General features: G+C 39.8%; 1 protein-coding gene and 1 pseudogene across 1 annotated transcript in view; one reads left to right on the top strand and one right to left on the bottom strand.

The window, feature by feature from the left end:
* The window catches only part of AP3S2 (adaptor related protein complex 3 subunit sigma 2), a 55,210-nt gene that overhangs the window by 23,338 nt on the left and 12,769 nt on the right, over positions 1-19,103 (bottom strand). The window contains exon 4 of the mRNA XM_059912485.1: positions 8,787-8,858. Within this exon, the coding sequence (XP_059768468.1) occupies positions 8,787-8,858 (72 nt within the window). The remainder of the gene's footprint in view (positions 1-8,786; positions 8,859-19,103) is intronic.
* On the top strand, positions 9,857-13,653 carry LOC132360802 (arginine/serine-rich coiled-coil protein 2-like; annotated as a pseudogene).

The raw sequence follows: 19,103 nt of genomic DNA, 5'->3' as shown, positions 1-19,103 counted from the left end.
GTTGAGAATCTGCCTGCTAATGCAGGGGACACGGGTTCGAGCCCTGGTCTGGGAAGATCCCACATGCCACGGAGTGGCTGGGCCCGTGAGCCACAACTACTGAGCCTGCGCGTCTGGAGCCTGTGCCCCGCAACGGGAGGGGCCGCGATAGTGAAAGGCCCGCGCACCGCGATGAAGAGCGGCCCCCGCTTGCCGCAACTGGAGAAAGCCCTCGCACGAACCGAAGACCCAACACAGCCAAAAAATATAAATAAATAAATAAATAAAGTAGCTATAAAACGCAGCTTTAAAAAAAAAAGTAGTACAAAATGAGAGCTCCCTCATATAACAACATGCCTCCTAAAAAATTACATTCAACTTAAGGCTCCTTCTCCAAAAATGTTGCTTTAGTCCAAGACCCAGGAATGTCTCTATGTGACCCATCTTTATAGTTGCACCATGAACCTCTTGAGGACAGAATATTTGTCTTTTCCATCTTTGTATCTCCATATCTAACACAGTGGCCTCCTCATTAATAAATGTTTGCTATTTGATAATCAGAGAAAAAAAGACAAAAACATTCTCAACAGACATCAGTACTTTACCAAGGTCAGAAAGCCACCAAGGTAAGGATAGATAACTGGAAGAAAGCATCTGTAAGGAGAGAGGAACCTGCCTCTCAGATATGGAAGCAATTTATTCTATCAGGGAATTTTAATTTTGTAAGTCACGTTAAATTCATATGCGAAGTATATAAAACATAAATGCCAAGTATTTCATTAGAGAAACTGAAAAGCTGCTACATGAGATGCCTTTTCCTAAGATTCAATCATGTTTCCTTTTTACAAGAGTGTTCCTCTATTTTTCTGATACTAAAATTTCTAAGTTTCCACCTATTAATTGATACTGAAGGAAACGTCGGCTTTGTTTTGCCTCTAAGAAAATAAATGAAAAAAAAAAACTGTGGTAGTCATTAGGAATATTCAAAACTATTTCAGGTTCTCCCCCATCTTGGGCACATGGTACGACTGCACTTTCCTAGGCCTTTAAGTGAGAGCATGTGACTTGCTTTTGGCCAATGAAATGTGAGTGCAATGGATGTGTCACTTTAAGAGCCAACACACTTTAAGCGCCCCAGGTGGAAAAGTACACGTTGATGAAGATTTCCATCAGCCTGGACCCCCGAGTGACTATAGTGAGCAGAGACACACAACGGCCACACAGCCTGAGTGAGAAATTGACCTTTCTGCTACTGGAAGTTTGAAGTTATGTTATTCCCTAGTCTACCTAGATTGATACAAACACCAAGTCTGGCAAAGGGTTCTCAATTAGGGATCAAGAAATTCTGTTTTTTATCTCAGAGCAGGCCAATCCTCTTTTGCATCATAAATAATAATAGCAAGAACAGTAGAACTGAATCTCAATTCCAGCCTTTTAGGGCACCTACACATCAGCAATCAAAGTGATTACACAATTTGTTTTATCTGCAACACAACCAAGTAACATCATTGGTAATAAGCTTTGCTATACCTACAGTCTTGACAAACACTAGGTTTTATTGAAAAGGCCGGAGAACAAACAGCTCTAAAGGTCAAATTTTGCTGTTTTGTGTACAGTATCATCCTAATACTCTAAACCAGTAATAAGGAACGATTAAACAAACCAAAAAGGTTCTCTGTAATTTCAAGTGGCAATCAATGAGACTGTACACTGAGGCAGCGCAGAGTTCAAGCGCAAAGGAAAGTGAGAGTGTGTACTGTAGCAGATATTAAGTGCAGTTTGGAGCAGTCTGAGCTTTTCTTTCCTTTTTTTTAAAACAAAGTATAGCAATGTTAGAAATTTAAGAAATCATTATTGCTAATCTCTGAGCTGTCCTGAGGGAATAAGATACTGGCCTCTGAAAAATATTCTGCCACAAAATTCTTCTCTCTCAAGCCTCAGCAGAGAACGGCTTGGGATGTGATGGGACGAAAGGCAGGCCTCGGCTCCCCTCCACTTTCTCAGGAACATTCAGAGAGAGAAACACAGGTAGCCAGAGACAGTTAGACATGCCAACTATCACCTTTCACAAGAACTAAAACTCAAACAGAACGTCTTGTTCTTTTAGGCCCAAACAGCTCCTCCTTCCTCACTAAAAACACACAAAACGTGTGTCCTTTACTCTTCCTCCATTCTTTGAAACAGAAATCAGGGTATCTGCTTCAAACATCACTGGGGTGTGGAGGGCATTAATGAGCTTTCTTATCACAACCTCTCTTCCCAGAAGGGACATTTAACAAGCATCATCATTTATTTATGATCCTTTCATCTTAGGTCTCAACAGTTCATTTCAATTTTGAGCCCTCAGCATTCTCCCATTTCAGCAGCTTATACTTAGCAGAGATTTAAATTCCATACTACAAGGTTTCTTGGGCTCAGACCTGCCCCAAAGCATGTGTTCCAAATCTCCTGAGACAGCCCACTGCAGACTGAAATCTATAAAAAGGCTGGATGAATTCCCTTGACATAGGCACTAAACCATGACTCTGATGACCAAATCTTGAAAGCCCAACTGAGTTCCAAATCCAGCTTTGCTGTTGAGGCACTGGTAGTACAGAATGTTAGGCTACTCACATGACTTTCTTTGAACAAAACTCAATTCACCAAAATCAACACCAATACCCACCTCAGCCATGAAATTGAGCTGTGTTTGGGGGATTTCTGAAAGCAGAAGGGAACCAACTGCCCCAGGCAAGATAAGCTCTAAATGGCACAGTCTGGAGAGTTGAGGACTATGCCAGAGACTATGGAATCAAACTTTACTCCACCTGCAGCATTTTAAATCACGAAGAAGCTTATGAGGCTAGAGACATGAGAACTCTTTAGTGACACTCACCTGTAGACATCTCACTCAGTAAAAGGGGCCATGCTAGATCCAGTGAGGGAGACAAGAGCAAACACAAAGAACAGTCTAGTCAAGTAGGGAAAACATACAAACTTACATAAACTAAGGTACATAAGGTCAGAAATAGCACTACATATTGTCCACAGAGCTGATGACAGGACAGGGTAACCAGGACAAGCTTTAGGGTGGTAGGATTTGAGCTAAGCTTATATGACAGGCTGGATTACAAAGAGCTGTTGAAAGGCATTTCAGGCAGAGGCTCTGAAGCAGGAATTACAAAGTGATGAAGACTGGTCCACTCTGGCTAGAGCAGAAGGTATCTGGCTAGAAGTAATGGTAAGTAAGGACAAGACAGAATAGGGACAAACTGTGAATAGCCTTGAATGCCTGGCCAGGGGGGTCAAAGCTTGATAATGGGGGACCAAAACAGGTCTGTGATCAAGGGAGCTAGTCTAAAGGTGCTTTGGAAAATGAATCTAATTCCAGTGTGCAGGATCAACAAGAATGAAGAGAAAACAAGGTTAGAAAACCCGATAGACACAACTGAAATCAAGAGACACCATAACTAAAGACAGTGGCTCTCCCTGACTCATAATTGAAACTAGGATTATAAAATTTATATATATATAAAGGACATTACTGGGTCAAACGGGGAAAATTAAATATGAACTATATATTGGATAACAGTATATATTAATGTTAAATTTCCTGAATGTTAATTATGTTGTGGTTAATAATTAATTATGCTGTAAAAAAGTATATTAGAGAATTATGCACAACATATTATATAAGACAATGTCCTTGTTCTTAGGAGAGGTCTGCTGAAGTATTTAGGGTTGAAAAGTTATGATGTCTGCAACTAACTCTCAAATGGTTCAGGAAAAAAGTACGTATCTAGAAAGATATAAAAGCAAGTGTGACCAATGTCAATAAATAGTGAATCTAAGAACAAGATATAAGAAGGACTCTAAGAAAGAAAGCACAGGAAAGAAGCACAGGTTTTAGTGACTGACTGGCTGTTGGGGGCAAGGAAGAAGGAGGAAAGTTTTTGCTTGTACATGACACAGAATAGTGGTAGCACCACCGGAAAAGGGAAGCTAAGGGAAGAAACAGTTTTCAGGAGACACGTGCTGAATCTGGTTACGGATAAGAAGTGGCAAGAAGAAACAAGATACTAGAATGAAATGAGAAAGAAATGTCTTCGAGCAGTTGGGAAAAATAAGACTCAGGCCACACATCAGGACTAGAAATACCAATTTACGAACTACCTAAGTGGATAATAGTTTAAGTATGAGAAACAGATAAGATCTAAGATAGAAGTAGGAGATGGAAAAGAGTGAAGTGAGAGATGACTGACATCATAATTTACTGGTAGAAGGTGGGAAGAGAATAAGAGAACCAGGAGGGTTCTATGTGACAGAAACAAAGGTAGGAAAAGGATTAAGGCAGTGCTTCATGGAATGATCAACGGCATCAAATACTGCAGAAACATTAAAGAAGGTGAAGATTGGCAAAGAGAATTAGGAAATAATCAGTGAATTTGGGGTAGAAGTGAAAACCAGGCTATAGGCTCCAGAAAAGGAACAGACAAAGTAGATGCAAGACTGGGTATAAATCACTCACACATGAAGAGGTTTACCTTAAATGAAATGATGGAAATGAAACGACAGTTAAAAGGAGCACTAGAAGCATGGGGAGAGCTGTATTCTGTAAGAGATTGGGACAACCTGGGGAAATTTGTAGTTATAGGAGAAGGAGCAAATAAAGACACCTTGGAGACGAGTTGAAGAACCAAGATTATGCTGCATATTAGGGAGAGATAGGAAGAGGACTTAGTTCTAGAAATGGAATGGAATAAACCTTCCTTTAAGACAGGAAGAAAGGGTGAGTGAAGAGGTAAAGAGAGCAGCAGTAATAAAAAGAGGACACTGACAAAAATAATTTAGAAGCTGAGAAAGAAATCTCAAGATTAGAAAAAAACAAATTGCCAGGGCAGCAGGAATTCAGTCATTTCTGGTCCTTACACAGGCCTGCTACTCCAGCCACAACTGCTTAGGGGAATGGGGCAGCTATCCATGACAACCCAACGCAGAGTGTAACTGCCTGATGAGAATTCCTGACTTAAGGTGGAGACTAATTAAGAAGGACTGCGTTCAGAGTGACATTCCTCCTGTCTTATGACAGGTCCTTTGCCTATCTGAGTAAAAGACCATTTTCTACTATCAGTAGAAGATATGCCTGAATTACCAACTGCTCTACATGAGGGCAAAGGTAAGCTTGAAATCCCACTGAAAGTCACCTGTTGGAAGACACCTTTAGACATTCTATAGACGAGTACAGTGAGATTCGGTCCTTGCATCATCACTTTTCAAAAACCTTAGGAGATATGGACAGCAATTTCCTGATGTCATAGAGCAACTAAAAATAAAGTTTTATAAACTGTAAAAGGAATGTGCAGCAGCAGCAAAACACTTCATAGAACTCATCTGAAGATATGACATATGAGAAAGAACAATATTTTTATGGCCTTTTATTTCCTTTAAAAGCCACATGCAATAAAATAGTTGGGACTGGAATTACTTTACTGCTTTAGCAGGTATCCTCACAAATATTTAAAGAACAATATTAGAATGATAAGGCAAAAAACATGATTACCTCAGGAGATGGAGAAAAAGCTTTTGATACATTTTAACACCCTTTCATGACTAAAAACTCTTAGCCACTAGAAAGAGAAGAAACTTCCTTTAACTTGATAAAGAATATTTACCCAAAAGCTTGCTATACTTCAAATACTATATATACAGCAAATACTGACAAGATGAAGACTTCACTTTGAAATTATGAACAAAATGAGATGCCCACTATCACCACTTCTATTCAGCATTACACTGGAGTTCCTAGTCAGTAGAGTAAAGCAAGAAACAGACAGAAAGCTATAGGATTGAAAAGAAATGGGTAAGATGTTTACAGATAAAATATCAGAATTAGTAAGTGTTTAACACAATCTCTGAATTCAACATCAACTTGCAGAAATAAAGTGATGTATATATTATATAGCAGCAATAAACAAAAAATGAATATTTAAAACATCATTACATAAAAAAACAGGTATCTAGGAATAAATTTAATAAAAGATATGAAAAACCTCTATGGGAAAAATTGCAAAAGTTCACTGAGAAACCTCAAAGAAGACCTGAAGAAATGGCTATACCATAACATGGATAAAACCTGATATTGTAAAAGTGTAAATTCTCCTCAAATGTTTTATAGATTCAATGCAATTCCAATAAAAATCCCAACAGTTGTGTGTGTGTGTGTGTGTGTGTGTGTGTGTGCGTGCGCGTGTGTAACTTACAAATTGACCCTAAATTGCACACTAAAATGCAAAGGACCAAGCTCAACTTCCCATAAGACCCACAACTGCCTCCTCCAGCTGTATCATCCCATAGGCCCCCAAGTTTTCAGGTGTTAGGCATCTGGCATTCTGAGACAACTTCTAGAGACAGCTGGCACCCAAATACAGACTGCCTAGTATCAGGCAGTTTGTGTATCTCCTCACTGGTAAGTCTGCTCCTGCAGTTGTCTGATAAATAGAGAGGGCAAGGCCTCCCTGGTGGCGCAGTGGTTGGGAGTCTGCCTGCCAATGCAGAGGACACGGGTTCAAGCCCTGGTCTGGGAGGATCCCACATGCTGCGGAGCAACTAAGCCCGTGCGCCACAACTACTGAAGCCCGTGTGCATGGAGCCCGTGCTCCTCAACGGGACAGGCCACCGTGATGAGAGGCCCCCACACCGTAATGAAGAGTAGCCCCTGCTCGCCTTAACTGGAGAAAGACCACGTGCAGCAATGAACACCCGATGCAGCCAAAAATTAAAAAAAAAATTTTAAATAAAAAAGAATATAGAGTTTCTTTAAAAAAAAAAAAAAAAAAGAAAAAAGAAAGGGCATTGGGAGAAGGGGGCGGGAAGCCACTCTATCAGAGACAGGCCCTGACACACCTTGCCATGGGGACAATGGGAGGATGGGAGACCTGTGCCTCCTCTTCTCTTGCTTGGGAATTCCCAAGCAAAGCCTATCCCTTAATCCATGAGCTGAGACCGGCTTGGTAAGCAACAGGTGGCATCCCCAAAGGAATCTACTTTGAAACCAGGTGGTAACCCCAAGGTTAACACCTTGTATTTCACAATTTTAAAAAAAATTGTTTTAAAATAATAATAAGGCCTATAGAAAGCATTCTTCTGTTCCCTCCATAGTCTCAAGTCTCTTTAAATCTTAACTTTTTTTCCCCACTAGTACAGAAGGAAACTAGAGCTATGGCTCTCCTTGACAGAAATTACCAGATAGCAGCACCTTTAACAACTGACAAGCCTAAAACAACTCTAATTGCCTGCAAAGAGGAGGTTGAGAGGTCTCTGAAGTTTCTAAAGTCCTTTCATATGAAAAGGGAGAGTGACCACCTCAAAAGTATCAGTCAGTCCCGGAAGCCTTGTAAGGCTATCAGGGAGCCCCAAGTCAAGTATCTATAAAAGGAATGGGGTTCTGTGATTCTCTTGCACCAAGCTGCTCAGGGAGCCACACAGCCAACCCACATGTTGAGAGAGAAAACTGTACTCCATTCCAACACCCACTGCATTAGCCCAGAAAATGCTATCTGAGAACCCTGGGAGAGTTAACTGAGACTGAAGATCCTATTGGAAAATGAAAGTGCTCTAAATGGCAATGATGGATCTAAAAATAACCTACCTCGTCATGATGAAAACAGATTAATAAAGGATCGTGGCATAGCAATGTGTCATAGTCTCCTAAACATCATTATCTCCCTCTAAGGGCCATGGATCATAGTGACAATAATCAGTGGAAGAAAAACCAGGACCAAGCAAACCTAAGATGCACCAACCTCCACCAATGAACAGCACTGGGTACAGCATGTGCCCAGTTGGATAAAATAAATGTGGCAGCTCCTATCCCCTTGCTGGCTATCTCCCATATTTAATTTGGCACATGAGGACATAAGCCATGTCACAGTTATGGTAGCAACACAAAACTGAGAACGTGTACTTCGGACCACTTCAGTTCTGCCTGGCAGGCTTCCCTACAGAGTATCACCTGACCTCAAACTATGTTACTGATGTCTTAGTCACTACATTACTCTTTAGGAAAATGGTACATTTTACTAGCTAAGTTCAAAACCATGTTGTGTTTATTTCAAAGCTTCACTGTCACTGGACTATGCCTGGGAAACTCATTTTAAAATCAATATAGGGGCTTCCCTGGTGGCGCAGTGGTTGAGAATCTGCCTGCCAATGCAGGGGACACGGGTTCGAGCCCTGGTCTGGGAAGATCCCACATGCCGCGGAGCAACTGGGCCCGTGAGCCATAACTACTGAACCTGCGCGTCTGGAGCCTGTGCTCTGCAACAAGAGAGGCCGCGATAGTGAGAGGCCCGCGCGCCACAATGAAGAGTGGCCCCCACTCGCCGCAACTAGAGAAAGCCCTCACATAGAAACGAAGACCCAACACAGCTAAAAATAAATAAATAAATTAAAAAAAAAAAAAGAAAGAAAAAGAGTCTTAGCTACAAAGAAAACAGGGTTTGAATAATTAAAAAAAAAAATCAATATAAAACTATTTATCTCACCATTGGCCTGGAAGCCATCATTGCCCTAAACCAAGAAGTCCGTCTGTGAAAACACGAACCATAATATAGGCCCAGTAATTATCCTGTGTGTGTTAAAACTGGTAACAAATCTCAGCAAAATACTCCCCAAACTATTAAACTTAAGTTATTAAGTTTAATAACTTAGGTTCTAGGACTATCCCTAGAGTAAAAAAAACAAAAGAAAGAACATGAAGGTGTACAGATTGCTAGAGATGTCTAAAGTTCTTAGTTTCCTAGTAACCCTGGTTTGGAAGAGAAGGTTACCTTATCCATATGGAAGATCAAATCCAATTCACAAACATTTTCAAAACACTTATCCAGAGTCTCCACAAAAACCTAGGAAACAAGGAGAAATAGATACACAAGTCACATCTTCATAAATGTCACATCTGAAAGTAAAGGGGGCAGTCAAGATACTATTTACCTTATGATAAATCTCAAACCCCCGCCCCCCCAAAAAAAAAAACCCCACCGCAAACCTCCCAGCACTAGTTGATCACCCTACTTACCCCAATTTGAAGGGGACAATTGAGGACAGGATAATCTTGTTTTCAGTATAGCAACACAACCAGCAGACACATGTGGCTTTCTTTCCCCCTTTATAACATGCCAGCTGATATAAAAGAATAATGTGGGGCTTCCCTGGTGGCGCAGCGGTTGAGAGTCTGCCTGCCAGTGCAGGGGACACAGGTTCAAGCCCTGGTCTGGGAGGATCCCACATGCCACGGAGCAGCTGGGCCTGTGAGCCACAACTGCTGAGCCTGCGCGTCTGGAGCTTGTGCTCCGCAACGGGGAGAGGCCGCGACAGTGAGAGGCCCGCGCACCGCGATGAAGAGTGGCCGCTGCTTGCCGCAGCTGGAGAAAGCCCTCGCACAGAAACGAAGATCCAACACAGCCAAAAAATATATATATAAATAAAAATTAAAAAAATTAAGAGCTTTGAGATATAATTTAAAAAAAAAAATAATGAAGTAACAGCTACTTATAATACTATGTCCCTTCCCCAAGCCTCCACATATACATGTAAACAAATTTTTTCATTATCATGGTGTTAACATAGCTCTGTCCTGCTAATTTCAATGAACATTATCTTCAAAACACTTTTCCATGAATCAACTTAATTAACATGCTTACGATTTTAATTTACTTTAAATATAACATTTAAACAGAAAAGTGTTTAAAGGGTAAACACTTTATAATTTATATATTATAAATAAACACTTTATAATTAAGCTATAAGGGTATAGTTTAATGAATTTTCAGAATGAGCATATCATGTAACCACCACCCAAATATTGAAATGGAGCACTACCAGCTCCCTAGAAGCCCCCTTCATGCCCCCTCAGACCGTATCCTCTCCAAAGGTAACCACCACCCTGACTCCTACCGTCACAGTTTAGTTTTGCCTGTCCTTGAATTTACACAGAAGGCGTCATACATCATGTATTCTTTTCGTTTGGTTTCTTTCACTCAACAATGTTTGTGAATTCTTCCATGTTGTTGCATGTCATAAAATCTTGTACATATTCACTGCTGTATAGTATTTCATTCTTAAATTTATTTATCCATTTCCTATAGACATTTGAGTTTTTTGTTTTTGACTGGGTACAAATTGATATAAATGGAAACTATACTTCCAACCACTCTGGAAAACTATTTGACATTATTTACTAATACTCTATGACCCAGCAATTCTACTCCTAGGTACATACTCAAAAGAAATGCATACAAATGTATGCCAAAAAACACATATAATTTCATAATAGCATTATTTATAACTCTATACATTTTTAACAATGACTGAATATCCACTGTAAGGATAACATACATAAATATGGGTTTTCAGTCACTGTGCTGGGCAGTGAGCCCTTACAATCCGCCAACTCCTCAAGTCCTTCAGTTTGAGGAAATTTCATCAAATAATTTTGTTGAGAATTTCCTCCCTTCCATATTCCTCACCTTTCTTTTTTGAAGCTGTTTATATTGCGGTATTAGACCTCCCATTTTCTTATCTTTTCTGTCTCATTTTCCTCTCATGTTTTTAATTTTTAAGAGATCATTCTGCTCTGTGTTTCCTGTTTATGAGCCCATTTTTGTTTGTCTTTATTTATTTCTCTGTGGCTTACAGATAGGGGGCTGTTTGCTTTATTGTTAAAATGAGTTGAATTTTACTGTTTGTTTTAGTCTCCATTTTCCATGTCAGAGCCTTCCCCCAGATGTCTGATTATCCTTGTTTTTTATTCATAAGAATTAAAGGCTGATTGGAAGCTCTGTAATAATGGCTATTTGCTGGGAATCCTACCCTCCTCCACCGCCTTGGGCTTTTTAATTTCATTTCCCTTACATTGATCAGATTTCCCAGAGGAATTTTACAATCTCCTGCCTAAAGAGTAAAAGACTAGCTGCCAGGAATTGGGGAGCTAAGTGGCAGGAAAAGGGTTGGAAAGTTAGTATACAACATTCACAAGGCATATGTTCACTTAATCCCCCTGACTTGTACCATCAACTATGTCTAGAATTGGAGAAAGGACTTAGGGATCTAACTGGTTCTCAGCTTTCCTTGACCACTCTGCACCCACAGCACAGTGAGACTCTGTACAGCTAGCTTTGTGCCTTTTGAGGGTTCCATGGTGTGTAGCAGGTTGGCTGTCAGCTTTCTCTACTGCTGGCCTGGGGTGTGACTTCCTTGGACCAGCCAAGTCAATACCAGGCATTCATATTCTTCCCTTCTTTCAAAATATTCCTTGCTATTGCCTTCTCTCCAGTTCTCTCTGCCCTTGTGGGTATATATGTTCTTTTAAAATTCATGTTCTATAGTTTTAAAGGAAGAAAATGAACTTAGAAGTGTGGGAGCTCCCAAGAGGACTTTTTAAAACATGAAACTGACAAAGTCTAAAATTCTTACAGAAAATAAAATGTGAAAGAATACCAAGAACATTTGGACAAACAATGATAATAAGGAATGACTGGTCTTACTAGGTATCAAAATTCATTGTAAAGCTTTGGTAATTAAAGGAGTGTAATACTAAGATAGAAATAAAACTATGGATCAGTGGGACAGAATATAAAATACTGAAACATATACATGTTTGTAAGAAAACAATTTTTTTTTCTGAATGGGATAAATCATTTTCATTACTATCAAAGGCATAAACATGTGTTGGAAATTTATTAAAAGGTCAAAGTTCATTAAAAAAAACCTACTGTAAATTAAGGTAATGTAGATTAAAATGATGTAGATTAAAATGCATCATCTGTCTCTTAAATAAAGTAATACTTCCCATAAAAAGCAAAGGTGGGCTTTTGCCTTAATGTTGAATAACGCTGGTTCTAGAATCCTGTGCAAGTCTGAACAAAAATGCATTCTCTGAAAATTGTTTTCCACTTATTGTGAATGTCAATAGATCAAGTTCAAAGACACGGCATGATTAAAAACTGCCATTGTCTTAAATTCTATAGGTTATGAATTTCAGATAAGTTTCAGTGAAAAGTCACAGTTGACAAACGCAGTGAAGCACAGGGACACAGCACAGACACTTTGGGTTTTGAAGTTTGAGAAAATTGAAGTAGAAAGTTGATTTTGTGCGGAATACTTTTACATGCTCTAGAAGACCCAGAATCATGATAGCTGTAGCAGTCTGTGAAAAAGTCACCATAGCCTGCTGTCATCAAGTTGCCTCCATATCTGTAGCTCCCCTACCGGGTGCCAGCATTCATGTAGCCTCCAATGGTTGGCACCACCAAATCCTCTTCCTCTCCCTCTATTGCAGATGTCCCCTCCTTTGTCCTGCCCTGGTAGGTCTGGGGGTAGAGGCACTTCATTTTGCATGGAGCCTCCCATGCCAAGAAAATACAATTTTTGATAAAGGTGGTATTTTAAATTGATGGGAAAAGATGACCTAGGCAATAAATAGTGTCGGGACAAATGGCTATCCTTTGGGGTAAAAAATATTGTATCTATCTCAATACAGACATATAAATACCTTAAAGATACTGAGCTACATGTAAAAAAAAAAAACTAACAAAGCAATGGCAGATACATTTTATGCCATCTGGGTCTCTCTTGGAAATGATTTAGTCATTCTGTGGGATGCTTCTGGTTAGCTGACACTGTTAAAAGCAGCAAGTGGAGACACTGCCTAGCGCCAGGACACGTGAGGAGAAGCAGCCCATATTTCTCAGCAGCACTGTGCCAAGGGGCTGTTTTCACTAAAGAGGGTTAATGAAATTAAGACTGGTGTATTAGTCTGCTTCGGCTGCCACAACAAAATACCACATGGTAGTAACTAAGTCTGTGTGGCTTAAACAACAGACATTTTCTCACAGTGTTGGAGGTTAGAAGTCCTAGATCAAGGTTTGGCAGGAGCAATTTCTCCTCCTGGCTTGCAGACAGCTGCCTTCTCCCTGTGTCCTTGAATGGCCTCTCCTTGGTTTGTGCATGTGGAAAGAAAGAGATCTCTGGTGTCTCTTCCTCTTCATAATTATAAGAACACCAGCTGCATGAGATCAGAACCCCACCCTTAGGCCTAGTTTAACTTACTTCCTTAAAGGCCCCGTCTCCAAATACAGTCACATTGGGGGTTAAAGGCTTCAACATACAAATTTTGGGGGGACACAATTTAGTCCGTAACAGTTGGGTTCTCAGTAGGCTAGTGATCCAGAATAAGATGGAATAGCTCCAGAAAAGACATCCCCAGATAGAGATCAAAACGAACAGTCAGACGTATCTGTTTCTCCTAAAGCTTTCTCAAAACATCATTATTCAAGATCATAATCAAGGTCAAGAGAAAGGAAACAAAAGTCAGATAACGTAGGAAGAAACCACAGGAGCCAGAATATAATAAGCAAACAGCATGCTAATGCATGAAGGGACTGAAATGAAGGTGCTACAGACTCAGATGGCAAAATAATATGACATGAATCTAAAACTAAATTAAGAAACAAATCTGAGGAATAAAATGACAAAGAACATTCTCCTCACAAAGGAAAAGAGCAACTAAATTCATCTGAAAATGGTGAGAACAGACACAAATGCAAAGAATGAAAGTCATCAAGAGGCAAAAGTCATTCAAGATCTAAGTCTCATAAAAGGCATCACCTTAGTAGAAGCAAGGAATGGAAAAGGTCTTGATCCTACAAGGTTGGAAAGGGCAGACAAATTACAAGAAAAGGAAATGGTGGAAAAACAAAAACAAGAAGAAATAGCTGCAGCTACTGGAGATTCTGTTCTCAGTGTTGCTGCCCTGTTGCCATCAAGAACACAAGTAACTCCTCAGGTAGCTACAGAGGCTCAAAGGGCAGCCCCACAAGCTAAACCTTTGGCAGAGATCAGAATAGCCACATTTAGCTATTATAACATGGCAGCTGTGACTCCAATGAAATTGGCTGAACAGAAATAAAAAGGAAAACACTGGATATAGTTCAGCTGATGAAGAAAGTTACAAGACTCTGAAGCAACAGGAAGTAGTATGTGGAAATCTAGATGCTCAGTACGAAAAGATCATAAACTCATACACAAAGAGGAGTAGGATTGGGTCTCACATCTTCAATGCAAGGAATGGATACAGGTTGAAAAAGATCACACATTTAAAGTATGGGAGGGACTTCCCTGGCGATCCAGTGGTTAAGACTCTGTGCTTCCACTGTAGGGGGCATGGGTTTGATCCCTGGTTGGGGAACTAAGATCCCGCATACTACAAGGCACAGCCAAAAAAAACAAAAAAAAAAAGTATGGGACTTACAGAGTTCTTGTTCTTAAGTCAGGTCTTTGCGCACCAAACAGCCAGCATTCTAATTTGCATGGATGTCATGCTGACTTTAGTATATTGAAAAATATGATTTTTACCACAAAAAAGAAATGATAATTTTGTGACATGATAAGAGATGTTAGTTTGATATGGTGGTAATCATTTTGCAATATATAAGTATATCAAGTCAATACACTATACCTCTTAACTTTACACAATGTTATGTGTTATACATCAATTATACCTTGATAAACCTGGGGGAAAAAAGAAAAACATCATTTTTTATAACTATTAAATCAATGATACTGGTGTTAATATTGTAATCAGGTTAAATCTACTTCTATCAAACTTGATAGGAGGGGATTTCCCTGGTGGTGCAGCGGTTAAGAATCCACCTGCCAATGCAGGGGACATGGGTTCAATCTCTGGTCCGGAAAGATCCCACATGCCACGGAGCAACTAAGCCCTTGCACCACAGCTACTGAGCCTGCGCTCTAGCGCCCGCAAGCCACAACTACTGAGCCAGCACACCACAACTACTGAAGCCCGCGTGCCCTAGAGCCCACATGTCGCAACTACTGAGCCCACATGCCACAACTACCAAGGCCGTGTGCTTCAACTACTGAATCCTGCACACCTAGAGCCCGTGCTCCGCGATGAGAAGCAGGCGCACCGCAACAAAGAGTAGCCCCTGCTCACCACAACTAGAGAAAGCCCACGCGCAGCAACGAAGACAAAGCGCAGCCAAAAATAAATAAAATTAAAAAAAAAAACAAAAAAACAAACTTTGATAGGACAATATTTTTTAGCTCATGAATTCTACTTTTCAAATATATAAAAGCTGCAGATGGGATAAAATCTCACACACAGATTTTTTTGCGTCCACTGTCTTGTGTACTTTTGTTAACTTTTTACAGTTATTTTCATCTCTTGAAAAATGAAAGAAATGTTATGTAGATTTCTTTAGACAATCTGGCCAATGTGCTACATAATCAAGCACAAATAAGCTGGGTGGTGATAATAAAAATGGTTATCTCAAAAGAAAAAAAAAGCAATGGCAATACTGGAGAATATTTTTATATACCTTCAAGCTACAAGAAAAAAGACAAGCAAACCTAACTACATAAAGTTAAAAGATAAATGGACTAGGAGAAAATATCTGCAATAAATATAATAGAAAAGGATTAGTATCCATAAAGCTAGGAAAAAAACAAACGCTTACAAATGAATAAAACAAATGAGCTGGACTTCCCTGGTGGCGCAGTGGTTAAGAATCCGCCTGTCAATGCAGGGGATACTGGTTCGAGCCCTGGTCCGGGAAGATCCCACATGCCATGGAACTAAGCCCATGCACTACAACTGAAGATCCCACATGCCGTGGAGCAACTAAGCCCGTGCACCACAACTACTGAGCCTGCACTCTAGAGCCTGTGAGTCACAATTAGAGCCCACGTGCCACAACTACTGAAGCCCACGTGCCTAGAGCCCATGCTCCACAACAAGAGAAGCCACCTCAATGAGAAGCCCGCACACCACAACGAAGAGGAGCCCCTGCTCGCCGCAACTAGAGAAAGGCCGCGTGCAGCAACAAAGACCCAACGCAGCCAAAAAATTTAAAAATAAATAAATAAATAGATTTTAAAAAACAAATGAGCCATTAGAAAAGTGGACAAATGCTATGGTCAGACATTTTCGAATACAAAATGACTGGTAAACAGTAAAAGATATGTGGCGGGCTTCCCTGGTGGCGCAGTGGTTGAGAATCTGCCTGCTAATGCAGGGGACACGGGTTCGAGCCCTGGTCTGGGAAGATCCCACATGCTGCGGAGCAACTAGGCCCGTGAGCCACAACTACTGAGCCTGCGCGTCTGGAGCCTGTGCTCCACAACAAGAGAGGCCGCGATAATGAGAGGCCCGCGCATCACGATGAAGAGTGGCCCTCGCTTGCCACAACTAGAGAAAGCCCTCGCACAGAAACGAAGACCCAACACAGCAAAAATAAATAAATAAATTAAAAAAAAAAAAGATATGCGGCCTCACTAGTATTCAAGAAAGCTAGGGAAAACAACAAATTTCTATTTTTTCACCCATAAGATGGCAAACATTTGAAAATATCCTTAATATTTAAAACTCGTAAGGTTATGGGGAAATAGGACTTTAGGGAGAGGCAATCAGGCACTATCTAACAATTTAAAAAGCACACATCTTTAATTAAAGCAGCAATTCCAATTTTAGGAATCTATCCTAAAGAAACTCACACACGTGCATACAGATGCATGTGCAAGGATATCATTGCACAATAATTTGCAATAGGAAGAAACTGGGAGAAACGTGAATGCCCACAGGTAGGGTATTGAATAAAAGATTATAAATAAAAGACTATGATATATTAATATTGTAGAAAATCATGCATCACTAAAAAGCATATATGAAGTGGAAAAAGCTCCAAGACTTATAAGTGATTAAAAAAGCAAGTTGCAGAACTATGTATGTAGTGAGATTACTTTTTACTTAAAAATTAAATAATGTATGTGACACGTGTGTGTGTGTGTGTACATGCATTAAAAGACTTAATAGTGACTAACTCTAGAAAGGGGAGTGGTATATGAGAGGGGAATGAATGCTAAGGGGGAGGACTTCTCCATTATACTTAATAAATTTACTGTTATACTCTGTAATGATCTATATGGGAAAAGAATCTAAAAAAGAGTAGATAATATGTATAACTGATTCACTTTGCTGTACAGCAGAAACTAATACAACATTGTAAATCAACTATACTCCAATAAAAATTAATAATAAAAAAAAGGAATGGAATACTGATACATGCTACAACAATGGATGGATATTGAAACTATTATGCTAAAGAAGCCAGTCTTCTGTGGTCCTTCTGTGGTCCAGAAGGACCACATATTATACAAATCTATTTTTATGAAATGTCCATAATAGGCAAAACTATAGATACAGGAAGTAAATTAATGGTTGCCTAGGGCTGGAGTGAGGAGGCAGTTGGAGGGAAATGGGAAGTGACTATAATGAGTAAGAGGTTTCTTTTTGGGGTGATGACAATGTTCTAAAATTGGTTGTGATGATGGCTATACAACTTTGTGAATATACTAAAATCCACTAAATTACACACTTCAAATGGATAAATTGTATGGTATGTGAATTATATCCCAATAAAACTGTTTAAAAAAAAACCTTACTTTTTTTTAATAAAAAGAATATATTCAGGTACTACTTGTATAATTTAAAAAACCCCAAACAATGTACTTGAAATTCCACAAAGGGGCCTACATTTATACAGAAATTTAAGTTAAACTAGAAGTAGCAAAACAATGGGAGACTGAATAATTTGAAGAAACTGGAACATGATACAGAGAAAAAGAAACTCAGTTCCATATCTCAGAATATACTGAAATAAATCTTGTGTGTGTTAAAAAGATTTAAATAATCTTTGTGCTAAAAACTTATTAAAACATTTTTAAACTGAAAACAAATGATTTGGAATTTTGTCCCAACTGGAAGATAAACTTATGACTAGTGAAGAAGTAGAGGAGATAAACATAAAAGTGGATAGTTTCAACTATGCTGAAGTGCAAATAATGAACAGCGTAATCTAAGAATTAGAGGGACGGTTGTATAATGGTAAAGAAATATTTGTGAATATAATGATGAATAAAAGCTTACTATCCTAAAACTCCAGAATAAACCATGAGATATTAGGACCTTTTTTGAAAAACAAAACTGTAATGAAAGATTTGAAAGAAGGAATGAATAAATGCAAGGAAATGCTACTTTAAATTCACTTCTAATTAAAATCCAACAGGGACTTTTGGGACCTTTACAAATTATTCAAAAATGTATAAGGATGAATAAATGGTTATAAATATCGGAGAATATTCTGAAAAAGAACCGCACGCAAGGGGAATAACTGCTCTTACTAGGGATATGAACCTATATATATATATATTTTTTTTTTTAATAAATTTATTTTTATTTTTATTTATTTTTGGCTGCATTGGCTCTTTGCTGCTGCGCACAGGCTTTCTCTAGTTGCGGGGAGCGGGGCCTACTCTTCGTTGTGGTGCGCGGGCTTCTCATTGCGGTGGCTTCTCTTGTTGCAGAGCATGGGCTCTAGGCACGCAGGCTTCAGTAGTTGCGGCACGCGGGCTTCAGTAGGTGTGGCTCGCGGGCTCTAGAGCGCAGGCTCAGTAGTTGTGGCGCACAGGCTTAGTTGCTCTGCAGCACGTGGGATCTTCCCGGACCAGGGCTCAAACCCGTGTCCCCTGCATTGGCAGGCGGATTCTTAACCACTGTGCCACCAGGGAAGCCCTGAACCTACATTAACAACAAGTAAAACAGTGCAAAACTAACACAGAAAGAGAAACATAACTCAGTGGAACAAAGTGAAGAGTAAACACTAAATAGCGAGTGATTACTGTGTACTAGGCACACACGGGTGTACTCTGGGGATACCTCAGTCAGCAAGTCACATTCTTGCCTGGGTTATGTTCTGGGTGTGGGAAGAATGAGGCAGATAAACAAGATCTTTTCCATTGTCACAAGTGCTCTGAAGGAAGTAAATAGGATGATGCGATGGGGGTTACTTCAAACAGTGTCAAGAAAGTCTCTCTGAGGATTAACATTTGAGCTGAGTCACAAATGAAGAAGCCAGTCTTTTGAAGAGCTGAAGAGTGAAAAACCTGGGAAAAAGCACTCCAGTGGACAGAACAGGTGCAAAGGCCCTGAAGCAAAAATGTACTTGGACCTGAGGAGCAGAAAGGAGGCTGGAATGGCTAGAGTGAAGGTGACAGTGTATATGGTGAGATCG

The sequence above is a fragment of the Balaenoptera ricei genome, chromosome 2 (genome assembly GCF_028023285.1).
Source record: "Balaenoptera ricei isolate mBalRic1 chromosome 2, mBalRic1.hap2, whole genome shotgun sequence".
Lineage (NCBI taxonomy): Eukaryota > Metazoa > Chordata > Mammalia > Artiodactyla > Balaenopteridae > Balaenoptera > Balaenoptera ricei.
This window is presented reverse-complemented; position numbering and strand designations above follow the sequence as displayed.